Source organism: Chamaea fasciata, unplaced genomic scaffold (assembly GCF_029207755.1).
Source record: "Chamaea fasciata isolate MVZ Bird 193981 ecotype frontalis unplaced genomic scaffold, bChaFas1.0.hap1 SCAF_16, whole genome shotgun sequence".
Lineage (NCBI taxonomy): Eukaryota > Metazoa > Chordata > Aves > Passeriformes > Sylviidae > Chamaea > Chamaea fasciata.
The window spans coordinates 15,753,704-15,768,055 of NW_027094101.1; the positions used below are offsets into that span (position 1 = coordinate 15,753,704).

Sequence of the window (14,352 nt, forward strand, 5' to 3'; positions counted from 1 at the left end):
TTCTCTAGGGACACCTCCTTGCCCACACAAGTCCAGGTCAGGAGTGGTGGCTGAAGGAGCTGTTTCCCAATAACAAGTCTCAAAAGCAGTGTACCCAAGACGATGTTGTCTTTGCCCCCATTTCCCACGCATGGCACTGGCTGTGGGTATCACCTGCCTCTCACCTTCAGCAGAGAGAAGAAGCAGAGTTCAGGCCAGCTTGAGCAGTGCCTTGAGGGGAGGAGAAGCTGAGGAAATGCTCCTGTCATGTGAGACCTGGGAAAGGGTGTCTGTAGACCTGCCTGTCCCATGGGTGAGCTCAGCAGCATCACATCCATGCATGGAGGGACAGAATCATTACAGCTGGGAAAGACCTTCAAGGCCATCAAGTCCAGGCGGAGAAGGGCCTGGTAGCTGGAGGTTTGACATGGTGATCCCTATGGTTTTCAAAGTTGCTCCTTTATATTAGAGTGGAAACTTTTTCTAATTGCTGTCCTGGGGGCTTTGGAAATTCCTCCACAGACACTATTATCTTCAGCTGGGGTTTCTCTCCTTGATGGTATCTCAGAGCTCTCTGCGGAGAGAGGAATGACACATGAGCTGGGAAAGCTCTGGTCTGATGAAGGAGCAGGCATGCCCCAGCTGGAAGGAGGCCCTGCTGGTGGTTACTGTCCCCAGTTAGTGCGGTTACAAGAGTGCTTGGGCACTTGTAGGGCGTTTTCTAGCAAAATGGTGGAAAAAACTGGCTTCTCCTCTCAGACTGCAGGCTTTGGACCCTGACTCCATGGAGAAACTGTTGTAGTTGGGTGGTAGGGACCCAGCCCCTCTGGTGTTGCTCACGAGTTGGGTGGTGCTGGCATGAGACCAGCCCCAGGGCAACGTGGTGGGGTGGTCAGAGAAGATCCCAGTGGGTGCTGGGCAGGGAGCTGGTCTGGAGCAAGCTGGGAGCAAATCCTGGCATAAAGCTGTGCCAGGCAAGGGGTTTGCCAGACTGGGACATGCTGGTCCAGGGAGATCCCAGTGGGGGTGGCTGTTCTTGGTAGCTGTGCCAGAGACAGTCTGTGGGCAGTAGCCAGCGTGCCCAGCACTGCTGGCTGTCTCCTGCTGGGTGCCTTCCAGCAGGAAGCGGGTTTCTGACTCCAGTAACACTTCCCAGCTGGGCAGCAGCTCTGGAGCCGGGTGTGTGCGTCTGTCTGCTCTTCCATTGTGACTTGGCCAATGTCTCCTCCTCCCCGCCGAGATCAGTGGCTGTGGGCTCCCTTTTGTAACCCCTTTGGGTGCAGCTCTGCAAGTCTTCAGCCTGGTTTCCATCAGAATGCTGGTCCCATCTGGCTGGATGTCTTGGGTGGGACAATGGAATGGAGGTGGGTTTCCACCAGAAGGAACATCGCAGTGATGGACTGGAGGAGTGGGAAGTACAGGTGAGATGTAGGTGGCTGAAGATGGAGCCCAGCCGTAGGCATGGGGGAGTGAGCTCAGAGGACTCCCAGAAGACCTTCTTGGGCCATTTTTCTACCATTTGATGGTTCTAGAGAAAAGGTGCTTTCCGCCGGGAGGTGCGTCCCGGTGGCACGTCCTTCCCGGTGGCACCAGGTGGCGCAGGAGGTTAGAGGATTCGGTTCTCTGCAGGTCTGGTCAAATGGATTGGCTCCCACTGCTGTGATGAGTCTGCAGGTCTCAGCCCCCAGCACGCGGAGCTGTGCCCCCACGCCAGGCCAGCCTCAGCCCCAGGGCAAGGCAGTGGGGACGGGGCTCCCTGGAGCCCTGTTTCCAGCAGAGAACCAGCTCACCCAAGCTTTGAACCATAGTGGGGGGCCTGAGTGTGGACCCCACCATGCCAGGAAAAGGCACAGTGATGCTCTCAGGGGAAGAGCCCTGGTGGTGTCAGGGGAGTGAGGAAACAGTGGAACAATACCCTGGGGTGAGGCCATGACAAAACACATGACCTTCCTCTGGCACAAGGTCAAGCTATCTTGGGCATAGCCAGGCGAGTGCTTCTTCCTGGCTCCTGGAAGGTCCTGGGCTTTTTGGTGGCCTGCAGGTACATGTCAGCAGCCCTCAGAGCTGCTGGGACACTGCCATCGCAGCCCCCTTCCTTCTCTCAGTGGAACAGCTTCTGGCCCCATGGCCTCTGCCCTGCTCCCTCCTCAAAAGTGTGTGTCAGAACCCAAGGAAAGGGACAGGACCAGGCTTGGGTGAGTGTGACCTTACATCCCTTCTCACTCCTCCCAGCATGCCAGCTGTGCCCTGGACATCTCTGTGCTGAGCACCTACCTCCTACTCCTGTTGGATCCCAAGTGGGCCCCTGTGAACCCACAGGGATACTTCTTCTCCCTTCTTTTGCCTTCAGTGATCTTTGATTTCAGTTGTCGAATGACTCAGCTCCTGCATTTGATCCCCTGGAGCGGGTTTGCACACATGCAGCTGTGGCAGGAGCGCTGCTCATTCCTGGTAGGCCAGGCTGGGATAGGGTTTCCTCCTGGCAGAGGGGCAGCGAGTCCCCACGGCTCATCTGCTTCCCCATGTGGAAGTCTGATTTAAACAGGGTGGTGTGAGTGGCTTGAAGGTGTCTCCTAGAGCTCTGCTGACCTGCTCCAGCATCTGGGCTTGTGAGACCCTGGCAGGATGGGAGTGGAGCAGAGCAGATGCTCTCTGGTCCCTCTGTCTGCCTGCTCACCTATCCCTACCTGCATAGGTCTGGCTGGTTGCTGGTGCTGGAAGCATCAGGCACATTTGGGTGTGGGGCTAAACGCTGGTTCTGGCAGTGGGTGTGGGACACAGTCAAGTGGAAGGTGATACCACGCAGTTCCCATGAAGGGCAGTCTGGGCACTGACCTTTAGCTCTTGCCCCTTCTTGCTGCCTGTTCTCTGCAAGCAGCTCTGGTCTGGAGCAGCTCCTGACTCAGCAAGGAGCAGCCAGCAGTGGTTCTGAGCTCCATTTGGGGTGCTGGGCTCCCTTTCTTAGGGGGCCAGGCAAGCACAAGGTCACAAATCCCTGCAGAGGTTTGCAGGGAACAGGCGTTTGCAGAGTGCTGGGATTTGCTGGGCACAGACATTTGTAGGATATAGGTTGTCTGGGGACAGCATTTTCCAGGGACAGGGGTTTTCAGGGGTCAGAACTTTGCAGGGGACAGGGATTTGCAGGGGTTTGCAGGGGCAGGAGTTCACAGGGAATAGAAGTTTGCAGGGGACAGGGATTTGCAGGATGGCTGCAAGCTCCCACTGAGCCAGGCCCCAGGGCTGTGCGCTTGGCTTTTGGCACCAGAGTTCTGGCTCTGTCTGCCTCCTCCCCGACAGTGCCAGGGCTTTTGGGTGGTCACAGGGCTGTGATCACAACCAGCACTGCCTGTTGTGTCGTGGGTACCTGGCACCGGGCTGACCACACTGGGCTTCCCCAGGAACTTTGATCATGGCTCGGGGCAGCCTGTCCTGCTCTGTCCTGTCTCCATCAGGTTCCAGTTAAAACCAAATGCATTCTCCAGCCTAAGCTGCACAGCCGTTTGAGTCCTTCCAAAAATGAAACAAATACCCACGGACTGCAATTCGAATTGCAGCTCAATTAGGGCTTGTTCCCAATGCGATCATAAAACCTCCAGTACGAAAACAAACAACCCAACCAAACCACATCCAAGCCTGACAGCATCCTCTGGAATGCCTTTAAAATAACAAGGAGGGCAGAGGAAGATGAAAGCAGTGTGGCCAGTAGGAAGGAGGCTCTTTGGGCCTGAGGGGCAGCCTGGAGGTGGGCTGAGCAGGTGTGGGGCAGGGCAGTTTGGGATGGGGAGAGCACAGAAGCGACGGATGTGATGGAGACGGGCTCGATGGGTACCATGGAGATGTGGGTCAGCGTGGAAGTGATGAACACGACAGAAATGGGGCAGCCTGGGGCCCAGGTTTGGGCTGTTCGCAGCAGGATTTCACAGGGCGAGGAAGAGGAAGCTGTTAGAGGTGGTTTGGAGCGTGGCGGTTGTTCTCGGAGAGGCTTCGATGTGTGCGCAGGGCGGGGGGAGCGCGGGGCCGGGGCCGGACCCGGCGGCTGGAATGCGTGTCCCGCGTAACCCTGGCTTGCACCGCGTCCAGCCAGTCTGGTGCCGCGGTTCGGGTTTCACGGCGGACTTTAAACCCGGCCATATTTAGCGTGAGCCTCGCTGGCCTGTCAGGGAGGCGAAGCCGCAGCACAACTAATAAAAAAAGCCAAACAAAAACAATGTAATTAAAGAGACTCAGCACTGTGTGTTCCCATAGAAAGAACATTTACCCAAGACTTCCTTGCTCAGATACTTAATGTCAAGCAGCAATTAAAGGCTGGCTTTGTGGCGCGGCAGCGGGGAAGGTTTGCCCTGGTCCGGAGATAGCAGCCCGGGGCTGAGCCATCCGCGGTGCCTGTGCCGGTGGGGAGGGAGCGGCGGCTTTTGGCGCTGGGAAATGCCTCAGGGACATGGGCGGGTCACACGGGGATGCTGCGTCCCGAGCAGCGGCTCCCGAACCCCTCCAGACAGAGATGCTCTCAGTCCGTAATGCACAGACCCACTCAACTCCATCCCCACAGAAGTTTGGCAGCACAGAAGCAGAAAAGTGGATTTTCTAGGTAGGAACCTCTGGGCTGGACACACAGGAGCTCTGCTGGGGTAAATCCTTTTGAAAACAGTCAAATAAGCAGAGCTTGGCTGGGTGTAGAAGCTTCCAGCATCTCCTTCCTGACTTAGATCTGTGGATGGAGACTGCGTGAACCTCTGAAGTGTTGAATCTCCTCCTTCAAGGGATAGTTTGGGCTGCCTGGAGCCAGGCTAGGATGCCAGGAGTCCGGCTGTGCCCACTGGTGCCCCCTTCACTGCAGCCCAAGGCGGTGCTCAGGGGCTGCTGGTGTTGGCAGCATCACCCGCCTTGGCTGCTGAGCCAGTCATTGTGCCATGTCTCTCAGCACAGTCCTCAGTGTCCCCATGCCCTGGCAGTGCTGCATGAGGTGTGTGTGCAGGAGGATGCCCGTGCATGGCGTGGCCCGACAGTGGCACTTTGTGGTGGCAGTGTCTGCCTGACAGCATTCCTGGCCGTGTTGGCAGATGTCACAGGAGCACTGCAAATGAAAGTCTCATTTGGAGTACATTTGAATGGGTATTGAACCACAAGAGCCTTTTGGTCTCACTTTTAAGCAGTGATCGGGAGGTCTAATTTAAAAAATAAAGAAAAGCAAGAAGCGGCAGCATTGTTGTGTTGCAGCAGAGTTTGCTCAAGTGTCTCCCCTCCCTTCCTCCCCCAAGGCACTGCTGGGCCTGGAGTAGTGAGGTGTTTTATGGGACACTGTCAGCGAATGATCTACTTGGTTGGCCCTGAATCTCTCTCAGAGTCCCGAAGCCTTCGTCTTTCCCAAATTCAGCCTGTGATTTAAGAGGGAGATGCAGTGGGGATGAGACATTTGAGGAGGCTCTTTCTTGCTGTGCCAGGGGACATGGCTCTGCCTCAGGAGGACACTGCCTAGCCCCAGCCGGCCCTGTGGTGTGGGATCTTGTGTGTCCAGCCTGTGTGAGTCCCTTCTGCCACAGCTGAGTGAGGACTGGACCCAGGGGGTGGGGGATCCTTGCCATGTGTTCCCAGCCCAATTGTTCCCCAAAGGGAGAAAAACCCTTCTGATTTGGGGAGTAGCCTGGATGGCTCAGGGGGAATGCTCAGGGGGAAAGTGCTCCGAGGGGGAATGCTCCTCTTCATCCCCTGGAAAGGTGCAGGGCACTGGGCATTGCTGGATATTGCAGATCTCACCCAGGATGTGCTTTTCATTTGGGTAGCGAGCTGCTGGGAATCAGCTTTCCATTCCGGAGCTGTGCTGTGCCAGGGTGGGCTGTGTGTCCACGGGGGTGTTCTCTGCTGCCAGGGGCCATGAGCTCCTCGGGCAGCACAGACACACCGTGCTGTGCCTGGCATGGGGACAGCAGGGACCATGTGCTGCCACTGGTGCTCAGGAAGTTCTGCACTGACCCAGGGGCCTGACACCACGCTGAGCTCCTTCGTGCATTGGGGTTTAACAGCACTGGGCTTCTGGAGCTCCAACAAAAATGTCCTGGCAGGAGCAGCATCTATATAAGTTACTTGTTATTGCTAAACAAAGGAGGCATGCTCGCTTCGGCTCCACTCAAAACAAAACCCAGCAGGTTTGCCAAGTGGGGAGAAAAGAGAAAAGCTGGAACAAACAAATAAACAAACAAACAAACAAAGTCTGCTTTGGTGCCTTTCCCCAGACCCAGGTTTCAAAAAGCAAGTGCATTTTCTAGGCACACAGATGTTTCCATGGATCAGGAGTGTTTTGCTCTGTGTCTGCATGGCCAGGTCACTGCCTAGCACCTAAATGCCTTGGTGGTCTGCATAGCCCAGGGTGGGTAACTGCTGTGCCTGCTGCTCCATGAGCCCTGCTGCCTTGCAGGGATGCCCATGATCATGGCATTTGGTCCTAGTTCTGATCGTGCTTTTTGGTGGATTACGAAATCCCACTCTTTGGAAGGGCTCCCCTACTCATGTTCCATTTTTAATCCAGCCTCTATTTTGCCAGTCATGAAAAATTGCTTATGCTTGGGCAATAGGAGTGGAAAATCCGAAATGCATCTGCAGCTCCTCTTCATGCAGGACACAGCACTTCTTGTTCCTGTCCCCATAGCTGTGGAGGAGCTGCTCTGAGTGTTGGTCTCTGCTGTAGAGTGTTGGTGTCCTGGTGTCCATGGCCACGGTTGTGAATTCCTGCTGCACAGGGGTGAGCGTGGGCCTGGACGTGGGTCAGGCCAAGTGTGTTCAGGTGTGGAGAGACCTCTCACACTTAGATTCTTCTCTCAGGAAACATCTGTATGTTCATCTTGCCACTTAATCTCACAGGATTGTACAGCCATGGAACAGCTCAGGTTGGAAGGGACCTTAAAGCCCATCTCGTCCCACCCCCTCCCATGGGCAGGGACACCTCCCGCTATCCCAGGTTGCTCCAAGCCCCAATGTTCATCCTGGCCTTGGACACTTCCAGGGATCCAGATGCAGACACAGCTTCTCTGGGCACCCTGTGCCAGGGTCTCCCCACTCTCACAGGGAACAATTCCTTCCCAATATCCCATCTATCCCTGCCCTCTGGTTGTGGGAAGCCATTCCCCTTGTCCTGTCCCTCCAGGCCCCTGTCCCTCATCCCTCTCCTCTCTCTTTAGGCCCCTCTAGGAAGGGGCTCTGTGGTCTCCCTGGAGCCTTCTCTTCTCCAGGTGAACACTCCCAGCTCTCCCAGCCTGGCTCCAGAGCAGAGGGGCTCCATCCTTGGAGCATCTCTGTGGCCTCCTCTGGACTCACTTTCCTGTGCTGGGGGCCCAGATCTGGGGGTAGTTTTGCAGGTGGGGTCTCACCTGAGTGGGGCAGAGGGGCAGTTTCTCCCCCTTGCCCTGCTGCCCGTGCTTGGTGCTGGTCACCTCTTGCTGTGAGCGCCCAGTTGGGGTGAGCTTGGCTGGATTGGGTTGTCTCTCCCTAGTAACTGGTTTTTAGACTTCTCCTGTCCTTTGGCTGTTCCATCCTTGGATATCCCTGTGGACTGAATTGGAGCGTGGTTTAGGAGAGCACCCCTGGCATCTTGTGCTAACACACCACTGACATCCGCATGGCTGTGAGGCTTCAGCAAACTCTACAAGGGCCCAGTCCCTCTTCTGCTCCCAATACCAACCCTTGTCCTTTGTAAGCCATCAGCACCTTTCATCCCCTGTCCTTCAGGCTCCCTTTTTCTCATGCACAGAGCCCTGCTGCTTCCTTGTTTGCTGCATCAGGCTGGGAGTGGTGGGAGCACCTCCCTGGAGTGACAGCCACCCACACTGATCCCAGGGACCGGAGCTGGTGCCGAGCTCATGTCAGCTGCCGTGCCTGGAGGCTGCCCTAACACTGCCACCTTGGGCAGGCGCCCGGGAGCTTTTCCTTCCCACTGCCATCCTGGGGGGCAGCAGGGAGCAGGGAGCAGGCAGCCTCGGGGTGTGGCTGGAGGGTCACTGCCTCCAGCAGCAGCACGGCTGGCACATGGGCTGCTCACAGCCCAGGCTCCTGGTGGTGAGAGGGCCGTGGGACGGCCACCGTGGTCCCCACCAGCCACATCATAGGATCATGGACTGCTCTGGGTTGGAAGGGATCATTTATCACATCTTAAAGATCATTTATCTCATCCCACCCCTGCTATCCCAGGTTACTCCAAGCCTCATCTAACCTGGCCTGGAATACTTCCAGGGATCCAGTGACAGCCACAGCTTCTCTGGGCACTCTGTGCCAGGGCCTCTCCACCCTCATGATAAAAAATTCCTTCCTTTTGTCTGGCCTGGTGACCTGTAGGCAGGGTGGTCATTCCCTGCCTGTCCAGGCACCCGCTGGGCTCTGGGCTCTGTCCTGGGGCACAGCAGCTGGGTCTGTCAGGGACTGGTTCTCAGCTGGAGACTCAGAGGGGCTACGCCCTTCAACAAAATGCACTTAAAATCAAGGAATTGCAACAATTATTAACACTTTTTACTACGCCAAGATCTGCAGTGTTGCAAACATTAACATTCAGAACCCCTCATTATGAACTACCCAGTCGATTTGCTTGTGTGCGATGCTGGAGGAAGGGAAAAAATGAAGGTGCCTTATGCTCATCCATCCTCATGTGCTTTCAAAAAAAAAGAAAACCACCTCTATTGCATTGGTTTCCTGAGACAGAATCATACTTAGAATCACTAAGGTTGGAAAAAACATTTAAGGCCATGAAATCCAACAACTAACCCAGCACTGTCAAGGCCACCACTAAACAATGTCCCCAAGTGGCACATCCACACAGCTTCTAAATCCCTCAGGGGGTGGTGACTCCACCACTGCCCTGGGCAGCCTGAGCCGGTGCCTAACCAGCCTTTCAGGGAAGAAATTTTCCCTAATATCCAATCTAAACCTTCCCTGGCACAACTTGAGGCCGTTTCCCCTTGTCCTGTCCCTGTTCCCTGGGAGCAGAGCCCGACCCCCCCGGCTGTCCCCTCCTGTCAGGGAGTTGTGCAGAGCCACAAGGTCCCCCCTGAGCCTCCTTTTCTCCAGACTGAGCCCCTTTCCCAGCTCCCTCAGCTGCTCCTGCTGCTCCAGCCCCTTCCCCAGCTCGGTTTCCTTCTCTGTACACGCTCCAGCCCCTCAAGGTTTTTCTTGTCATGAGAGGCCCAGGACTGACCCCAGATGGATGTGACCAGCCCCAACTCCTCTTTCCAGAGAACCTCATGGAGAGGGTGTTGGAGTTTGCTGGTGTGTGGGTTTATGGCACTGCGAACCTGATGTCCACATCACTTCCCTGATGGTCACAAACACATCCCCCATGGCCAGAGACCTGAAGTGCTGGGGCAGGCAAAGCTCCTCTCCCCTGCTTGCAGACTGTAGGACAATAATTAGCAACAAGAACCAATTTAGTTGGGATAAATTTAGTTTGACTGCACTGAGATTCTTCAGGCAGAGGAAGTGGGATCTCCTCCCACACCTCCCTGCAGGATGGGGCTTTGCCAGGGGTGAGCTGGTGTTGGCTGGTTGGCCCCTGAGGGCAGGACATCTGTAGGTGTTGTTTTCAGCTATCAGTTGCTCCAGGGCAAAGCTTAGCTCTAGATAAATCAAGATCATTTCACTGAGTCCAGATGACTCATAACCATAGGGCAGGAAACTCCTTTATCTTGGGGGCAGCTGGTTCAATATACATAGATGTTCACTCCTGAGCACTGAATAATTTCCATCTTTTTACTTCTCATTAAAAGCAAATCAGAGGAGGGAAAACAGTGAGAAATTTCTCTCTATCTCTGTTTCTGCCATCTCTGAGAGAGCTTCCTCCCAGCTGGGCAGTCTGCCTGCACCGGGTCATTTGCCATGTATTTTAATTGGCAGAACAAAGGACTTTCTCTCCAAAGCGCCACTCCATTTTAAACTCTGATTCTGCAGGCACTAATGGAGCAGGGATCTGTTACAACAGGGTCTACTCCAGCTTCTGGAGAGGGAAGAGCATTCTGTGTGGGAGAGCATTGTGGCCTCCTTTGAAGAAGGGTGGCCAGTGGAATTTACACATCTTGTTCATGAGCCTGCTGAAAGAGCCACCTTCACCTCTGAGCAGCAGCTGGAGGTGGAGAGAAGAGACAAGAACTTGGGCTGCAGGGAACTCTTAAACACAAGAGGAAGGGTAAGGTTTTGCTGGAGACCCTCTCAATTTGGTTCTCTTTCCTAAATATGCCAGGCAGTGTTTTGCATGTCAGGGTCAGGACCTGCCTCCCTGTCTCTTCCTGCCAGAACAGCTCTGCCTGCTCAGGCACAGGTGGCTTTTCTCTCATCTCTGTGCAGAGCAGTGAAGTGCTGCTGTCCAGCCCCTGTGCCCTGTGGGATCCTGTCCCTGCCCTTTGTGTGTGCTGTGTGTGGGCCCTTGGCATGAGGAGCCCTCAAGAGAGGCCGTGCTAGGAGCTGCTCCCTGTCCATGATGACATGTGGTGTGCACAGGCTGAGGACTCCATGTCCAGAGCCAGGCAGGTCCCAGAGACTGCAGGACTGGTTTTCCAGCCCTTCCTTGCGTTGTGCAGGTCTCTCCCACCATGGTGACATGCTCCTGCATGCTGATCCCTTCCTCCTCACCAGAACCAGTAGGACTCTGCTGCTCAAAACTCATCCACTCCCATGTGGCTGCTCAGGGATATTTTGCCACCTGAAGTGACAAAAGACCTGTCTGCTTTTGCAAATGGGCCCTTGGTTGGTGTGCTTGGTGCTCAGTGTCTGATCCATGAAGCCCTGTGTTCAGATAATGTCCATTCCTGGGGTAACCCAGGGCAGCAACTTGGCACCGCGGCTTGGGCCACACTGGAGACCTCTAAATCCACGGGCTGAAGCTGGTGAGATGAGTGATTGCCAGGAGCCAACCTCCACAGCATTTCCCACTCTTAAATATCACAGTAATAAAAGGCAAAATCATTAAAGTCCTTCTGCAGCCCACTGTGCCTCATCTGAAATGAGGACGACAAAGAGCACAGAGCGAGGGGTTATTAATATCCTGTCTTACGATGATGGCTTTATAAACATCCTTACTGCAGGCACAGCCTCACTGGAGTGTTTTGGCATAACCTTCTGCCAAATGTCATGTTTTTATCACACTTGATATTTAACCAATAAAGCAAGGAGGAGAAGACTTTGCCCCTATATATCTGATCTTATACACAGGGGGATGGGGTCAAAACTGAGAAAAACTGCGTTAAGTGTAGCCCTGCTAAATGCTCCTTAGACCTGATGCTCCTCTCTGGGAACTGTGCCAGAGCTCCAGCAAGAAGGGGATCAGATGTTTGACACAGTGGAAACCCTCCATGCCATAGGGGATGACTCATGGGCAAAAGCCCCACCAGCAACAAGGCCACTGTTCACACCAAAGCAGAGGATTTTGACTGGTGGGATGAGGTATTGATGGAGGGTCTTGGCTGCAGGGAGAGGGACAGCTCCCACTCTGGAGAGCCCCAGAAAAGACACCAGCTTTCCTTGTGACTTGTAGATATTGAAAATAAGAATCAAAACCATGTCCCAGTGGCAGGGCATTGGAACCAGATGGTCTTCAAGGTCCCCTCCGACCCAAACCAGTCTGTGATTCTACAGTCAGAGAGGAGAAAAGATTTTGTAGGTTAATGGATGGAGAAGGTAAGAAGCAGCTGTGAAGCCTGGAACTCCTGGTGAGCAGAAGTCTGGGGTCCCTGGTCCCCATCAGGATCTGACATTGCCTTAGAAATGGCCCTTAATGTTCTCTGCTCCCAGTTCACTTCCAGAGAGTGCCCTTTGCTGGAATAACAACTCTGAGAAAAGTCATGTACTAAAAGGGCTGAGGGTTGGTGGTAAGTGCAGGACATGAGTTCCTGTAGAAGGATGGGTGTGGAGAGGGTACACGAGGCTATCCCAAGCCAGTGGTGATGGACAGCACTCACCCAGCACAGGCCTGGGGGCTGCCAGGCCCTGCAGCCTCCACTGCTGAGGGGCTGGGCATCCCTGGATGGGGAAGCCCATCTCTGTAGGAGTTGGATGGTGGAGACTGGGCATGTGGAGAGATTGCCCTGGCCAGATGGATCCAGAGCAGTGGTAGACCTGAGCAGCCTGAGGTGGCTTTGGGCATCCCAGCTTGTGTCTAGATGGAAATGTCTTACCTGCAGGGATCATATGAGCCCCTTGGTACCCCTGCAGGGCCAGCAGCAGTGGTGGGGAGGAGGGAAAGATGTGCGTCAGGTGAAAACAGATGGGTGAGGGCATTGCCGGCACTGGCGTCCACCTTGCAGCTGCTCACACTGGTGCTGCCTGGGAGTGCTCTGGCTGTCCCCATTCCTGTCTTGGTCCTGACAATACAGATGTCCCTCTGCCTTTCTGGCACATCCTCCATGCCTCATTTCCCTCCTGTCTTTTTCCCAGGTCATCCTCCCCTAAAATGACGCAGCAGATGCGGGACCTGCAGCTGGCACAGGCCAGGAAGCCACCAGGCCCTTCCTCACCAAACGCGGCCAAGAGGCTCTACCGAAACCTGTCTGGGAAATTCCGTGTCAACTACACCTCCTTCGATGAGGGCAGCCTGGTGGGACGGGGCGAGAAGGAGAAGCTCCGCAAGTCCTACCTGGTCAGTGCCTGCTGGCTCCATCCACATGGGGATGGGGGGTCTGTGGGGGCTGAGGGTCCCTCTGTGGGTGGTGCTGGAAGCTGGGAAGGAGCACAAGAATGTGTTCAGTGAAGCTGTAGCAAGTTCAGTTGGAGCTGGTCCAGGTGTTTGGCATCATTCGGCTGTGTCTGCAAAGAGCCGATGCTCCCAAGCCCTTGGGATGAGGGCACTCTCTCCCTGATTGGGTTCATGGGGAGCTAGTGAGGGTCCAGGGTGTTTGGTGGGATGGAGGAGGGTGCCCCGCGCTCAGCCCAGTTGCTTTTCTCCTTTCACGCAGTTCCAGAGCAATGCTGCCCTCTTTGAGGCTGTGGAGCTGCAGGACCTTGACAGGGTGCAGGAGATGCTGAAGCACTACAGCCCTGAGGAGCTGGACCTCAACACCCCCAACAGCGAGGGGCTCCTGCCCCTGGACATCGCCATCATGACCAACAACGCTCCCATTGCCAGGGCCCTGCTGCAGGCGGGAGCGAAGGAGAGCCCACACTGTGAGTTGGGACAGGGAGCTGTGCTGTGCCCATCACCTGGGTCTCCAGCGTGGTGCAGTGGGGCACCACAGGCATTGGATGCAGGTGGGGAGGTGATCACTGGGCTCTGGGAGACTGCAGGCTGGAGCAGGACTTGAGGGAACCGTGCACTCAGATGTGCACCAGGACACGGAGGGCAGGATGGGGTCTCGGGGTGGGGATTCATGGCCAGCAGAGGCAGAGCTTGCCCTAACCACCTTCTCCTCCCTTTCCTCCTGGGCCCCACGGCCATGCCCACCCTCCCACAGTTGTGAGCCTGGAAAGCCGCTCGCTGCACCTCTCCACGCTGGTGCGGGAAGCGGAGCAGCGCGTCAATGAGCTGATGGCACAAGTGGTGAACGAGGCGCCCAATGCCGACTGCTCCGAGAAGGAGAAGCAGCTCAAGGCCTGGGAGTGGCGATTCCGGCTTTACAAGCGCATGAAGGCAGGGTTTGAGCATGCCCGTGAGTGACCGCAGCAGGGCTGGGGGCTGGGGGGCTGTTCCTGCTCCGGGGGAAGGAGTGGGGCTGTGTGTGGCACCAGCACCCATCAGAGGGTCCCTGCACCCTGTGGCCAGGACTTATAGTATGGGAGCATGGAGGGGAGAATGTGTTCCATCAGGGAATATGTCCCTGGGGCCTGGGAGAGGCCCAAGAGGGACATGGGGAGGTTCAGAGTGACCATCCTCACTGTAGCAGTCCCTGCACTCTCTGTCCCCAGGAGTGCCAGATGCTCCCAGCAGCGTCCACCTCTCTGTGGCCAGCAGCTCCTCATTGCAGGTGACCTTCTGGGAGCCCCTGAGCGTCAACTCAGCCGTTGTCACCAAGTACAAAGGTAAGGACCAGGATCTCTGCAGCAGGGCAGGGTCACACAGCCACAGCAGGTGCCTTGCACCCCATGTCAACACAACAGAGCCATGGGCAGAGCTGCCAAACCCCAGTCAGGCCACTTTTATGCTGGAGCACAGAAGAAGTCAGGGCTGCTGGACAGCCTGGCCACCACCCAAATCCTCTGAGCTAGACCAAACATCATCCTGCACCAAGGCAAAACTTGGGGTGTCACTTGTTGGTTGCCTCCTCATCCTGCACACTGGGAAGACTTTGTTGTCCTGCACCCCTCACCCATTTAAACCAGATACTTTTGGCTTCTGGAAGAATTTCGTCCATGCCCCACTTCTGAGCCACCAATTAAAGGTGTTGACCCCATTTTATGTGGCTTGGTGAGGAC

General features: G+C 55.5%; 1 protein-coding gene across 3 annotated transcripts in view; it reads left to right on the forward strand.

The window, feature by feature from the left end:
* The window catches only part of LOC136297821 (ankyrin repeat and fibronectin type-III domain-containing protein 1-like), a 214,904-nt gene that overhangs the window by 187,598 nt on the left and 12,954 nt on the right, over nucleotides 1-14,352 (forward strand). For all 3 annotated transcript variants that reach the window (XM_066198069.1, XM_066198070.1, XM_066198071.1), the window contains 4 exons: nucleotides 12,382-12,583; nucleotides 12,900-13,107; nucleotides 13,395-13,589; nucleotides 13,846-13,959. In XM_066198069.1, coding sequence (XP_066054166.1) covers nucleotides 12,382-12,583; nucleotides 12,900-13,107; nucleotides 13,395-13,589; nucleotides 13,846-13,959 — 719 coding nt within the window. The remainder of the gene's footprint in view (nucleotides 1-12,381; nucleotides 12,584-12,899; nucleotides 13,108-13,394; nucleotides 13,590-13,845; nucleotides 13,960-14,352) is intronic.